This window comes from Anomaloglossus baeobatrachus, chromosome 3, assembly GCF_048569485.1.
Source record: "Anomaloglossus baeobatrachus isolate aAnoBae1 chromosome 3, aAnoBae1.hap1, whole genome shotgun sequence".
Taxonomy (NCBI): domain Eukaryota; kingdom Metazoa; phylum Chordata; class Amphibia; order Anura; family Aromobatidae; genus Anomaloglossus; species Anomaloglossus baeobatrachus.
In genome coordinates, this window is record NC_134355.1 from 126,379,340 (window position 1) to 126,395,190 (window position 15,851).

Consider the following 15,851-nt stretch of genomic DNA (forward strand, 5'->3'; position numbering starts at 1 on the left):
TCCGCGGCAAATCCACATGCGTTTTTCCCGCGGATTTTTCCGCAGGTGCGGAAATCTTCAACTCCCAGAAGTTTCTCAAGAAATTTTCTTGAGAAAAATCACTTTTCTAGTGCGCACATAGCCTTAGTCAGGATCCAGTGTAATGCAGTATTTGGACACATGTCAAAAACGCTACAAGTAGCATTTTTGATCAATTTGAAAGTACTGCAAGTCGCTGGATCCTCACTATACTGCACGCGACCGCATGTGAATGCATGTTGACGCGAGTCCATTGCAAATACACTGAAATGAAAATGCATTTGTACTGGATCCGCTTTTGCTGCAAAAATCATTCAGGACGCATGTTAAAAAAACGTAGTGTGAAAGCAGCCTTATCTGCCTCTTAATTTCAGAGTAGGTCATATATAAATCTCGATACCTCCCCCCTCTGGATTGCGGCACATTAATCATATTAGAGATGTGTGGGTTGAGTTTAATGACTTGTCCTCCAAAATACCAACCTGTATTCTATCCTTCAAAGCCTGATATATCATGTAGTATTAGTATTTAGCACATCAGTCATTGACTGCTTTATGGGCTGATATTTACACAGCTCATATGTACTATTATGCACATTGCACTTTGATTGTAATTAGCTGCTATTATGTATAAAGGGTCACATATGGTGATTTTTGTTATACCAGTACAACAGTGGTTTTTGATCCTGATGAAGGAGTCAGACTCTGAAATGCGTTGAAAAATAAAAATCATGAAGAATTAACCTTCGGAATCTTCTCCTTTCATCTCCATGGCAGCCCGGGTTAACCCTTTCCTCTATCATGGTTTCATTATTATTCAAATGCATAAACATAAGACTGACATCAATAGTTAAAAACATTAAAAAGCCCTAAGGCGACAAAAAACAATCACTATGGTGTGCCCATAACGAGGCTATCACCAATTCTCAATGAACTGAAGCTAATTCACAGTAATGAGGATACAAAAAAGTTTTCCTATTTACTATGAGGGTGCAAAAGAAGGGAATTTTGTTACTTACCGTAAATTCCTTTTCTTCTAGCTCTTATTGGGAGACCCAGACGATTGGGGTATAGCTACTGCCCTCCGGAGGCCACACAAAGCACTACACTAAAAAGTGCAAGGCCCCTCCCCTTCTGGCTATACCCCCCCGTGGTATCACGGGTACTCCAGTTTTAGTGCCAAAGCAAGAAGGAGGAAGCCAATAACTGGTTTAAACAAATTAACTCCGAGAAACATCGGAGAACTGAAAAAACCGTTCAACATGAACAACATGTGTACCCGCAAACAACAAAAAAATCCCGAAGGACAACAGGGCGGGTGCTGGGTCTCCCAATAAGAGCTAGAAGAAAAGGAATTTACGGTAAGTAACAAAATTCCCTTCTTCTTCAGCGCTCTATTGGGAGACCCAGACGATTGGGACGTCCAAAAGCTGTCCCTGGGTGGGTAAAGAAATACCTCATGTTAGAGCTGCAAAAAACAGCCCTCCCCTACGGGGATGTCACTGCCGCCTGCAGGACTCTTCTACCTAAGCTGGCATCCGCCGAAGCATAGGTATGCACCTGATAATGCTTGGTGAAAGTGTGCAGACTGGACCAGGTTGCTGCCTGGCACACCTGTTGAGCCGAAGCCTGGTGTCGTAATGCCCAGGACGCACCCACAGCTCTGGTTGAGTGGGCTTTTAGCCCTGAAGGAACCGGAAGCCCCGCAGAGCGGTAGGCCTCTAGAATTGGTTCTTTGATCCATCGAGCCAGGGTGGCTTTAGAAGCCTGCAACCCCTTGCGCGGACCAGCGACAAGGACAAAAAGTGCATCGGAACGGCGTATGGGCGCCGTTCGGGAAATGTAGATTCTGAGTGCTCTCACCAGATCTAGCAAACGTAAGTCCTTTTCATACCGGTGAACCGGATGAGGGTAAAAGGAAGGCAAGGATATATCCTGATTAAGATGAAACGAGGATACGACCTTAGGGAGAAACTCCGGAATGGGGCGCAGCACTACCTTGTCCTGGTGGAACACCAGGAAAGGAGCCTTGGATGACAAAGCTGCCAGCTCAGACACTCGCCGAAGCGATGTGATCGCGACAAGAAACGCCACTTTCTGTGACAGGCGAGAAAAGGAAACGTCCTTTAGAGGCTCGAAGGGCGGCTTTTGCAGAGCAACAAGTACTCTGTTCAGATCCCATGGATCTAACGGCCGCTTGTACGGGGGCACAATATGACAGACCCCCTGTAGGAACGTGCGCACCTTAGGAAGACGTGCTAGACGCTTCTGAAAAAACACAGACAGTGCCGAGACTTGCCCTTTAAGGGAACTGAGCGACAAGCCCTTTTCCAACCCCGATTGCAGGAAGGAAAGAAAGGTGGGCAATGCAAATGGCCAAGGGGATACTCTCTGTGCAGAGCACCAAGATAAGAAAATCTTCCACGTCCTGTGGTAGATCTTAGCAGACGTTGACTTCCTAGCTTGTCTCATTGTGGCTACGACTCCTTGAGATAATCCTGCAGACGCTAGGATCCAGGACTCAATGGCCACACAGTCAGGTTCAGGGCCGCAGAATTCTGATGGAAAAACGGCCCTTGGGACAGTAAGTCTGGTCGGTCTGGCAGTGACCACGGTCGACCGACCGTGAGATGCCACAGATCCGGATACCACGATCTCCTCGGCCAGTCTGGGGCGACGAGTATGACGCGGCTGCAATCGGATCTGATCTTGCGTAACACTCTGGGCAAGAGTGCCAGAGGTGGAAAGACGTATGGGAGCCGGAACTGCGACCAATCTTGAACCAATGCGTCTGCCGCCAGAGCTCTTTGATCGCGCGACCTCGCCATGAATGCCGGGACCTTGTTGTTGTGCCGGGACGCCATTAGGTCGACGTCCGGCACTCCCCATCGGCGACAGATTTCCTGAAACACGTCCGGGTGAAGGGACCATTCCCCTGCGTCCATGCCCTGGCGACTGAGGAAGTCTGCTTCCCAGTTTTCTACGCCGGGGATGTGAACTGCGGATATGGTGGAGGCCGTGGCTTCCACCCACATCAGAATCCGCCGGACTTCCTGGAAGGCTTGCCGACTGCGTGTCCCCCCTTGGTGGTTGATGTATGCCACCGCTGTGGAGTTGTCCGACTGAATTCGGATCTGCCTTCCTTCCAGCCACTGCTGGAAGGCTAGTAGGGCAAGATACACTGCTCTGATTTCCAGAACATTGATCTGAAGGGTGGACTCCTGCGGAGTCCACGTCCCCTGAGCCCTGTGGTGGAGAAACACTGCTCCCCACCCTGACAGACTCGCATCTGTCGTGACCACTGCCCAGGATGGGGGCAGGAAGGATCTTCCCTGAGACAATGAGGTGGGAAGGAGCCACCATTGTAGAGAGTCCTTGGCCGTCTGGGAAAGAGAGACTTTCCTGTCCAGGGACGTTGACTTCCCGTCCCATTGGCGGAGAATGTCCCATTGAAGTGGGCGCAGATGAAACTGCGCAAAGGGAACTGCTTCCATGGCTGCCACCATCTTCCCGAGGAAGTGCATGAGGCGCCGTAAGGGGTGCGACTGGCCCTGAAGGAGGGATTGCACCCCTGTCTGTAGTGACCGCTGCTTGTTCAGCGGAAGCTTCACTCTCGCTGCTCGAGTATGGAACTCCATGCCAAGATACGTTAGTGACTGTGTCGGAGACAGATTCGACTTTGGAAAGTTGATGATCCATCCGAACGTCTGTAGAGTCTCCAGTGTAGCATGTAGACTGAGTTGGCATGCCTCTTGAGAGGGTGCCTTGACAAGTAGATCGTCTAGGTAAGGGATCACCGAGTGTCCCTGAGAGTGCAAGACTGCTACCACTGCCGCCATGACCTTGGTGAAAACCCGTGGGGCTGTCGCCAGACCGAATGGCAGAGCTACGAACTGAAGATGTTCGTTTCCTATCACAAAACGTAGAAAACGTTGATGTTCTGTAGCAATTGGCACGTGGAGATAAGCATCTTTGATGTCTATTGAGGCAAGGAAGTCTCCTTGAGACATTGAGGCCACGACAGAGCGGAGGGTTTCCATCCGGAACCGCCTGGCGTGCACATGTTTGTTGAGCAGCTTTAGATCCAGAACAGGACGGAACGAGCCGTCCTTTTTTGGAACCACAAAGAGATTGGAGTAAAACCCTCGCCCTTGTTCCTGAGGCGGTACAGGGACCACTACTCCTTCCGCTCTTAGGGAGTCCACCGCCTGCAGCAGGGCATCTGCTCGGTCTGGATGTGGGGAGGTTCTGAAGAACCGAGCTGGAGGACGAGAACTGAACTCGATTCTGTACCCGCGAGACAAAATGTCTGTCACCCACCGGTCTTTGACCTGTGACATCCAAATGACGGAAAAGCGGGAGAGCCTGCCCCCGACCGGAGATGCGGAGGGGGGGAGCTGGAAGTCATGAGGTAGCCGCTTTGGAAGCGGTTCCTCCATTTGCTTTCTTGGGGCGCGCGTGAGCCCGCCAGGAATCTGAGCTTCTTTGCGTCCTCTGAGTCCCTTTGGACGAGGAGAATTGTGTCTTGCCCGAACCTCGAAAGGACTGAAACCTCTGCTGCCACTTTTTCTGCTGAGGTTTGCTTGTTCTGGGCTGGGGTAAAGAAGAGTCTTTACCCTTGGACTGTTTAATGATGTCAGCCAATGGTTCGCCAAACAGTCTATCTCTAGATAAGGCAGGCTGGTTAAACATTTTTTGGAACCAGCATCTGCTTTCCAGTCCTTTAACCACAAGGCTCTGCGCAAAACTACCGAATTGGCGGACGCCATTGAGGTGCGGCTGGTAGATTCTAGGACCGCATTGATAGCGTAAGACGCAAACGCGGACATCTGCGAGGTAAGGGACGCCACTTGCGGCACCGCTGGATGTAAGATAGCATCCACTTTTGCTAAACCAGCTGAAATAGCTTGGAGTGCCCATACGGCTGCGAATGCTGGAGCAAACGACGCGCCGATAGCTTCATAGACAGATTTTAACCAGAGGTCCATCTGTCTGTCATTGGCATCCTTAAGTGAAGCGCCATCCTCCACTGCAACTATGGATCTAGCTGCAAGTTTGGAAATCGGGGGGTCAACTTTTGGACACTGGGTCCAGCGCTTGACCACATCAGGGGGGAAAGGAAAACGTGTATCCTTAGAACGTTTAGAGAAACGCCTTTCTGGATGAGCGTCGTGTTTCTGGATTGACTCTCTGAAGTCAGAGTGATCCAAGAAAGCATTTAATTTACGCTTGGGATAGAGGAAACGAAACTTCTCCTGCTCTGCAGCTGCCTCCTCTGCTGAAGGGGCTGGGGGAGAAATATCTAACAGTCTATTGATGGCTGAGATAAGATCGTTTACCATGGCGTCCCCATCCGGGGTATCCAGATTGAGAGGGGTTCCAGGATAAGACTCCTGATCACTCTCATCAGACGCATCACAGGGAGACTGATTGCGCTGAGACCCTGAGCAGTGTGATGACGTTGAGGGTCTTTCCCAGCGAGGTCGCTTAGGGTGGCTGGGGCTATCATCTGAGTCATAATACTCAGCCTGTGAAGCCGGGGACCCCCTTGCAGTCTGGATTAAATCCAACTGAGGGGGATTAGAGGACAGAGACCTCGCCGTGTCCATAGACTGAGCCCCAGGCATGGATTGCAAAGTTTCAAGGATTTTTGCCATAGTCACAGACATATTATCAGCAAAAACTGCAAAGTCTGTCCCTGACACCGGGGCAGGACTTACAGGCGTCTCAGCCTGGGTCACTATCTCTCCTGACTCCGGCTGGCGAAGCAGCACCGGGTCTGAGCATTGCACACAATGGGGGTCCTTGGAGCCTGCTGGTAGAGCAGCCCCACATGCAGCACACGCAGTGTACACAGCCCTAGCCTTGGCAGCCTTGCGTTTTGTGGATGACATGTTGCTGCCTCCTCAGAGCGATCTGGGTATACAGCCAGGAAGCGACCTCACAGTGCAAGCAATAAGGAAATATATATATATGTCCAGTGACACAGTACACTAATACACACTGAGGCACTAGAGGGGCCAGCTGAAAAGCCGCTTACCGCCCGCTTAAGAGCGGGTGTGTGATCTCCAAAGCCCCCTAGTCCAGGTCTCCCAGAGCCTTGCGTCCTTCCTCCAGCCAGACATGCATGTAATGGCTGCCGGCGTCCTGAGAGAGGAGGGGGGGCGGGCCCTGGGCGTTCCTGGCTAAGAGCGGGAAGCCTGCTTCCCTCTGTGCCTAGTGAGAGGGCTGGAGCATGTAAATCAGGCTCCAGCCCTCGTCGCTGCCGTGAAACAGCGTCTCTCCCCTACCCTGATTGACAGGGTGGGGGCGGGAACGAATCGGAGCTGCCGGCGTCCTAGGCCGCAAAAGCCGGGGACTAGATTTATAAACGCCACCGCCGTAAAAGCGCGGTCGGCGTGTCCCCGGCGAACTAAAAGTCACAGCAGCGCCGCCGGTCCAGCGGGGGTCGGCGCTGCGTTCCCACACACAGAAAAAAGTCCCCCAGTTAAACTGTAGGAACACTAGCTCTAGCGTTACTGTCCCCGGCGCACTACAACACCCAGCCAGCCCGGAGTGTGTCTGTGCCTGCCGGGGACACAGAGTACCTGTATGATGCAGGGCCATGTCCCTGATGGTACTCCTGCTCGGCATCCACCAGGTTCTATGGGTCTGTGGATGGAGCCCGGCGTCAGAGCTTTGAGGCCGGCAGGATCCCACTTCCACAGAGCCCTACAAGGGGATGTGGAAGGAAAACAGCATGTGGGGCTCCAGCCTCTGTACCAGCAATAGGTACCTCAACCTTACAACACCATCAACGGGTGAGAAGGGAGCATGCTGGGAGCCCTATATGGGCCCTCTTTTCTTCCATCCGAAATAGTCAGCAGCTACTGCTGACTAAAATCTGTGGAGCTATGCATGGAATGTCTGACCTCCTTCGCACAAAGCTTGAAAACTGGAGTACCCGTGATACCACGGGGGGGTATAGCCAGAAGGGGAGGGGCCTTGCACTTTTTAGTGTAGTGCTTTGTGTGGCCTCCGGAGGGCAGTAGCTATACCCCAATCGTCTGGGTCTCCCAATAGAGCGCTGAAGAAAAAAGTGAAACAACCATATAAGACACTGCGGAACAATGGTATCGATAAGATGGACACAATGGCAAAAAGGTTTTACAAACGAGGCTGAAGTAAAGATTAGTATAAATGAAACAAAAGTACACATAACTAATAAGCAGCTTCTGAAAAATAAACCCAAATAAGTGTTTTTGCCACAGACAGCAGGTACAAGATGTTAATGGCATGTATCCCCAAACAGGTAGGACTGTAAGTCTAAAGGCCCCGTCACACGCAGCGATATCGCTAGCGATGGCACCCGCCCCCGTCGTTTGTGCGTCACGGGCAAATCGCTGCCTGTGGCGCACAATATCGTTCAGAGCCGTCACATGGACTTACCTGCCTAGCAACGTCGCTGTGGCCGGCGAACCGCCTCCTTTCTAAGGAGGCGGTTTGTGCAGCGTCACTAAGTGGCCGCCCAATAGAAGCGGAGGGGCGGAGATGAGCGGCCGTAACATCCCGCCCACCTCCTTCCTTCCTCATTGCCGGCGGCCGCAGGTAAGCTGTAGTTCGTCGTTCCCGAGGTGTCACACAGAGCGATGTGTACTGCCTCAGGAACGACGAACAACCTGCGTCCTCAACAATCAACGATTTTTTGAAAATAACGACGTGTCAACGATGGACAATTTGGTGAGTATTTTCCATCGTTAACGGTCGTTCGTTGGTGTCACACGCAACGACGTCGCTAACGATGCCGGATGTGCGTCACGGAATCCGTGACCCCGGCGATATAATCGTTAGATACGTCGTGACATGTGACGGGGCCTTAAGCCAGGAAAATGCAATGAGGAGAAATGTACCCCCCAATAAAGTACTCCAAAGATACAGTACAGCCTGTGAATAGTGGGATGTTGATGCCTATTGGTCTATGGGATGTCGTCCACTGGAAAAATGGTCATTTTTCATATCAAAATGCAGCCTCTGGTCCTAGAGCAGCCCATAAGCCCCTCTACTACATAAGAAGAGTGGGTAGGACGCCAGTTGGGAGACTTACTTTTCTAAGTGCGATGAGTCGGTCACTTGCTTTTCCGAGAGCAAATCCTGACACAGACAAAAAAAAAAGACTTATGATCTCTCCTTGCTGTGCAGGGAAAAAAACTTAAATTATAATTTAATTATAATAGTTAATAATGCAAAGAAGCTTCCTTTTAAAAAAAACAGCAATAGCAGCGAAATGTCAGAAATCTCAGGCACACTTGTTTTCTATCCTGGCTGAATTAGAGATCTGCAGTATTTTTGAAATCTGCAGCATGTTAGCTCTTCAGCATTTTTTCACCCATAGAAAGGAATGAGGGATGTGTGAAAACGCTTAAAAAAATGAGGATGTGACTGGATCAGGCTTGTGCTGGAGTGGGGGTCCACCGATGTCAGCACATATTTCAGCTGGATGTGCGTCCGAGAAAACACACTCAGCCGAAATGTATTGTGGCGCAGAGACCCGCCGAGACCATACACTGAAATACACAATACCAGCCAATCAGAGGCTGGCAGCTGACGTCAGCGTGTTTGTGACTGGCAGTGCATGGCAGTGACGTCATGAGTTGTTCATAGCAGGTATGCCAATGTCAACTAAACGGCCACTGGATCCAGAAGAGGATATCGTACGTCGTGGGAGAGGGGGAAGGTAAGAACTGTTTTTTGTTTTGTTTTTAATCTTGTATGCATTAGAGAACAGTTGCAAAACAGGGGTCATGTATACCAGGAAGCAGCCCAGGATGGGGAACATAAATACCTGGAAGAGGCCAAGAATAGGACACTAGTAGTACAGGATGAGGCATTATTAAATAAAGGGGGAACCAACACAAACGTCTTTATAGTTTTTAGAATGATACAAGGGCTCATACATCTGACCAACATGTAGGGGAAGCCCAGGTCCAAATTTTCCAGCAGGGGTCATCAGACTCTAGTTACTCCACTGGTAATCCGCACTAAAAATAAAAGCTCTTTTTTGGGAACAGAAAAGGGGATTGGGGACTTTTCTTTACAGCATTCTAGTATGCTGTAAAAGAGGCCTTCATGGTGGTGACTGTAATTTTTATGTTGTAAACCTGGTGACAGGTTGCTTTTAAAAAGAAACTGTTAGTAACTTGTCCCCCTATGGAATATCTAGAGGTACAAATTAACTTGTACGAGGGGCTGCTGAAAAGTCTTTGGCTTTACCCAGAAAGAAATGAGATAGGATGATGAAACTTTACATTTCTTCCACATACTCTCCACTGATGTCAACACACTTCTTACATTGGTATTCCAAGTTCTGTAAGCCTAGCAAAAAGAAGGATTTCGATCGTGCCTCAATCCAGGTATCCGTAGCAGCCATGGCATCAGAAATCGTGTGAAATTTGGTACACTTGAGATGTTTCTTCATGTTTGGAAACAGATGATAGCCAGAGGGAGCTAGATTTGGTGAATAAGGTGGGTGGTCAACCAGATGGAAGCCCAGCTCTGCCAGTTTTGCCATGGTCGCTTGTGCAGTGTGAATGGAGGCGTTGGCTTGCAGGAACAAGATTCTTTGGACAGCTTTCTGCACCTTTGGCCTTCAGAGCTGCCTTCAATTGCTCCAAAAGTTCAATGTAATACCTTGCATTGATGGTGGAACCCTTTTGAAGGTAGTCCACTAGCAACACACCATCCTTATCCCAGAACACAGACGCCATCACCTTAGTGACTGATTTTTGCACCCTGATCTTCTTTGGACGAGGAGAACCACTCTGCATCCACTCTTTTGACTGCTCCTTGTTTTCAGGGTCATACAAATAAATCCAGGTCTCATCCATAATGACCAGTCGATTCAGGAAGTTCTTACCAGTCCGGAAACGCTGACAAATGGACAGGGAAGTTTTCACTCACATGCTTCTCTGATCTGTTGTCAGACATTTGGGGACCCACTTTGCAGATAGCTTCTTCATGTCCAAATGTTCATGGATAATGACACAAACACGTTCACGGGAGATCCCCATGATGTCTGCTGTTACTTTAGCTGAAATTCATCTATTCTCCAGTATGAGGTTGTGCACAGCATCAACGATCTCCGGAACAACCACCATTCTTGGTCGTCCAGGACATTCCTCATCATTGGTGCTGAAATGGCCCATTTTAAATTTGGCAACCCAGTTCTTAACTGTGGAATATGAAGGGCATTGATGCCCCAATGTCTGCAACATATCACAATGAATATCCTTCGTGGGCTTTCCTTGCAGAAACAAGAATTTTATCACTCCTCTGCTCTCAGTTGCTGTGAATATCGCATTAGACTCCACCATTTTGTTTTCCCGCGTGCGTACAACACTGTTGCCATAAGCAATACAAAATTTTGAAAACATATATTAGACACAAAAGGCTTTCATGTGATGTAACATGCGTTACCATAGAAACAAAAAAAGATCACAAAGCCAAAGACTTCTCAGCAGCCCCTCGTATTTTCAAAAACAACAAACTACTCATAACAACAACAATAATCTGAATTTGTTTTGCAGGAGAGGTGGTAATTGACAGGTTCCCTTTAATTCCGTTTATAAACAGTTTACATACTGTATTGCATTCAAAGGTACAGTTGTGATATTCTTTATACAGAATTACATTACAATCACACTTAATTCTGGAACAACCCCATTAATGTATCCTTTAGTTTTAGCATTTTTCCTAGTCCCAGAACGCACATTACCTGCTGCTCCGTTGCCATTCCCGACCGCCACCAAGGCGCTTACAGATCTCTTTCTTCCTTCTTTGGCAGTCATGTTGAACACACTTTTCAACTACGACGACATAAAACAAAAGTAGTCGTTATTATATATCCACTGGAATAAAGTGAAATTGCATCATGAATAAGCTATACATGCAAATTAAGTCAAATCATTTATATCTACAAAATCACAAATATTCATCTTTTTGTAGGAAATATTTTCTACGGAAGCAAACAGGTGAACAGCACTGGGGAAGCTATAGGTGGGGGGGTTATTAAATATATTCAGGGAGAGTGAAAAAATAAACCTCATGTCTTTACTGCTGTTTCGGGATGGAAAGTATAACCCGATATCTTTTGAATTAGCAGTAATGATGTTTAAATCCATATTGACATCATTATGATCATTTATACAGGTAGTTTAGTGCCGCTCCCTGCTGCATTGGAGGCGAGTGGTGCGAATAACGTTGCATCCCACATACCTGCTGGGATGACTAGGACATCGTTACAATATCAGCCAATCTTACACAGACCCGCCAGGTATTTGGGGATGCAACGTCATCTACACCACTGACCTTCTGACTTGTAAGCGAGGGTCCCCGCACTACCCCTTTAATATAAGATCCATTTTACATAGAGAGTACAGCACGGTCCCTTTTATAACGTGTAACATCAGTGTGGAGTTTGTATGCGCTCGTATTTATGCGGGATCTCTCCGGGTACTCCTGTTCCACCTAACACTCCAAAAACATACTGAATGGGTACAAATAATATAAATAACTTATGTTAATATGGGGAGGAATTTTTATTATTATTAAAGTTCATTTATTCATGTGATATCAGTATCTTATAGACTATCGACTCGTAATTTTTTGATTTGTTCAGATCCGGGTCCTGCTCTTGGAATCCGTAGCATACAGACATTTTTGTGGTAGAAGCTTCGGCCACGTTGTGAGCAGCCTGTGTGACCTATATGTGCTATCATTTTCTGCAGCGTCTCCAGACTTGTCTCCCATTAAACATATCTGGGATGCTATCGGTCAACAATTGCAAAGGGGGCTGCCAGCAGAGGCTCTTGATGATTTTCTTGGCTAAGTGCATTCATCATGTTTGAACATTACTCATACAACCATTAAAGGAAACCGGTCACCAGATTTGGTGACTATAAGCTGCAGCCACCCCCACTGAGCTCTTATATACAGCTATCCAGAATATTTTATATAAGAGCCCAGGCTGCTGTGCACTTTTATAATACTCACGTAAGGGGCGGTTCAGTCTGATGGGTATAGCTGCTCTCTGGTCCATTGCCTCCTCTCCGGTCCGGCACCTCCTCTCTACTTCGATCGCCAACCTCCTTCTTCTGAGGCACGTGTGCATGACGCGTCCTACATCATGCACACTAGCCGGCATTGAGGTCCTGCGCAGGCGCATTTTGATCTCAGGGGAGATCAAAGTATTGTAGTGTGCATGCGCGGGTGGTCTTTAACCTTTCCTTATGCCTGCGCGTTACAGTACTTTGATCTGCTCTCAGCATAGGCGAGTATTATAAAAGTGTTTTTCACGTTAGAGTGGCCTGGGCTCTTATATGTAGTATTCTGGAATGCTGAATGGAATTGGCTCAGTGGTGGTGGCCGCAGCTTATAGTCACCAAATCTAGTGGCAGGTTCCCTTTAATGACCTTATTGATAATAACTAGGGATGATCGAATGCTTCGATTATTCGGCTTCGCAAATATTTTCCAAACAGGTTGCCGCTATTCGACTATTCACGAATATTCGATGCGCAATGTAAGTCTATGGGAAACCAGAATAACAACTATTCGGGCTTCCCACAGACTTACATTGCGCGTCGAATAGCGGCGAGGTATTCGGAAAATATTTGTGAAGCCGAATAATCGAAGTATTCGATCATCCCTAATAATAACCTCAGCATGTAAGTACAGGGATTTCTGCACGTGGTGCTCATTTTCAATATAGTTTTTAAAAATGTTGGCTCCATGTTATCATCACTTACATATCAATAACATTTCTATCCATCCCTTGGCTTTCATAACTCCACAACTTATCTTTCTCGGTGTTGCAATTTCAATGTTGAAGAGTGAATAAGAAATCAGATTTATTTTTTTATTAGCAGAAGGTTCACGCAGATATCAAAGCCAAAAGACAGTATCCCGAAATGCGTTAGTAACCCTGACGTGACATATTGCATTATGGATTTTAATAGGAAATAATAAAGGATCACGGTTTTATTCACCCGACATCACGCTATACATGACACTTTTAATTGTTGCCACATTTCAGTCAGTCTGCCGTCCATGCTTCGTTAACTGCTTTAAGCCCCTATCTGCCCACCAGATGGCAGCATGTTCACACAGTTCACTCCACCTCGATTAAATAAACCTTAAAAAATAGGTTTTGTAGAAATACAGCCCCTCAATCTACAAAAGGGAAGACTGCAACAAATCCCATCTGTGCCATAAAACGGATACCATTTCCTTTCCTGTCCTTTTCCCCCACCGTTATTGCCGCGCACTTCTTCAAACACGAGCTGTGGAAGACGTCTCGGGAACCGTATACATTTTTGATGTCTTTAATGTTGGCTTGCGGTAACCGGAGAGCACATCTGATTGTGTTTGCTGACAACCATTGGAAAATGTAGAAAGGTCAATACAGATGAACTTGCACCCAGCTGATTTGGCCGTGACCTTTCTTCGCTGCACACTTTAAGAGATTGAACATATATAATACAGATAAAACGAATTGCAATGCAGCCCACTAAATTGTCTGCAGACAGACCACCGAGGCAAGATTAATAATACTGAAAGGGAGAGGGTGGAAATAAAATTAACTGTTTGTTGTCCCTAAGGGAGCCGGGGCTCGCACTGTCGCTGAATCTAAAAGAACCAAATATAATTCACAAAGGTTTATTGCTGTATGGTGGAGTCTACAGTTTCTACGTATATATTGGGCTCCAGCATAGGGTTCTCTTTACATATTGGCTGAGTTGCATCAGATCATAGTCACGTAGCATTATAATTTCCATTGATCTCCCTGACCTACTGTGGTGCAGTAGATAGCTACAGGGACAAGACCATTTCCCTGACTTATATGTAGGCATTGATGCATTTACGAGGAGGAAGGGGGGTATTAAAACTAGTGCAATGGAAAGTGTAGCAATAATCAATTGTCGTCAATAAGGCTGCAATTCTCATTTTTTTAAAGCAAATGATAAATTTACACAATTAAGCCTTTAAGCAAAGTCACCTGTCTTGCACTAGTTTAAAGGGGTTGTCTACTACACTAAAGGTGGTGTCACACACAGCGACAACGACGTCGCTGCTACGTCACCATTTTCTGTGACGTTGCAGCGACGTCCCGTCGCTGTCGCTGTGTGTGACATCCAGCAACGACCTGGCCCCTGCTGTGAGGTCGCCGCTCGTTGCTGAATGTCCAGCTTCATTTTTTGGTCGTCGCTCTCCCGCTGTGACGCACAGATCGCTGTGTGTGACAGTGAGAGAGCGACGAAATGAAGCGAGCAGGGAGCAGGAGCCGGCATCTGGCAGCTGCGGTAAGCTGTAACCAAGGTAAACATCGGGTAACCAAGGTGGTTACACGATATTTACCTTTGTTACCAGCCTCCGCCGCTCTCACGCTGCCAGCGCCGGCTCCTGCTCTCTGCACATGAAGCTGCAGTACACATCGTGTAATTAACCCGATGTGTACTGTAGCTAGGAGAGCAGGGAGCCAGCGCTCAGTGTGCGCGGCTCCCTGCTCTCTGCACACGTTGCAGCACAGTGACGCGTGTCGTTATGATCGCTGCTTCGGCTACTGTGTTTGACAGCTAAGCAGCGATCATAACAGCGACTTACAAGGTCGCTGCTACGTCACAGAAAATGGTGACGTAACAGCGACGTCGTTGTCGCTGTCGTTTAGTGTGACCCCAGCTTAACACTGATGGCCTATCGTTAGGATCAATGTGTAAAAAACAAAAACAAAAGAAAACTCCTAAATTCTGTTTAATAGTAATAAATCACTAAAATGGAATAATTCCCACCGAACACCAATAATATCAAATATATCAATAGGTATCAATAAACAAAAAAATACAAAGACTAAGCAAGGAGAGAGCTGTCCCTAGTCAACACTATTCTTCTTCCTACCTTGCCGCGGAGGTTGGCACCCTAATCCTGCACTGATTGCTCCCTGCTCACTGTTGACTGAGCTGAGATGGAATATGGGACAGTAAACCAACCAAAAGAAAGCGAACACAATCAAATAACTGGGGTAATACCAAAAAGATACAAGATTAATACAACCAGTATAATTAATTCTAGAAAACAGAAGGGCAAAGGGCCCAAATATACAGTACTGTACCACTCTATATGAAAGTGGTCAAAGACATATAGAGTGGTATATTTGGTATTAATCTTGTATCTTTTTGGTATTACCCCAGTTATTTGATTGTGTTAGCTTTCTTTTGGTTGGTTTACTGTCCCATATTCCATCTTGTTAGGGTATCTATGGCCTTCAGGGACAGTCGACGGTGAGCTGGGCGCAATCAGCGCAGGATTAGGGTGCCAACCTCCACGGCAAGGTAGGAACAAGAATAGGGTTGACAAGGGGCAGCTCTCTCCTTGCTTAGTGTTTGTATTTTTTTGTTTATTGATACCTATTGATATATTTGATATTATTGGTGTTTAGTGGGAATTATGCCATTTTAGTGATGTATTACTATTAAACAGAATTTTAGGAGTTTTTCTTTTTGTTTGTAATTTGTACTTCTAATTTCATCATCTTCAGCTTTTCGTGATGAATGTGTGATCACCCAGGGTCCAACACCTTGCAACCCCGACAATCAGCTATTACCGGTGGCGGCGGCCGCAACAGGCAGCTAAAAATGCTCAGCTCCAGAGCTGCTCCATCAACTGATAGCGGCCATGGCCGGGAACTATACATCTGCCTCCCATTCAAATCAATAGGAAGTGGATGTGCAGTAGCCGGCCGTGGACGTTATCAGAAGATGGGTCAGCTCTGGAACTGAGCATTTCCAGCTGCCAGCACCGTAAA

The 15,851-nt window shown here is 47.3% G+C and overlaps 1 protein-coding gene across 2 annotated transcripts in view; it reads right to left on the bottom strand.

The window, feature by feature from the left end:
- The window catches only part of MRPS5 (mitochondrial ribosomal protein S5), a 166,559-nt gene that overhangs the window by 37,812 nt on the left and 112,896 nt on the right, over positions 1-15,851 (bottom strand). For both annotated transcript variants that reach the window (XM_075338128.1, XM_075338127.1), the window contains exons 6-7: positions 10,768-10,858; positions 8,101-8,147 (exon numbers count right to left, since the gene is read on the bottom strand). In XM_075338128.1, coding sequence (XP_075194243.1) covers positions 8,101-8,147; positions 10,768-10,858 — 138 coding nt within the window. The remainder of the gene's footprint in view (positions 1-8,100; positions 8,148-10,767; positions 10,859-15,851) is intronic.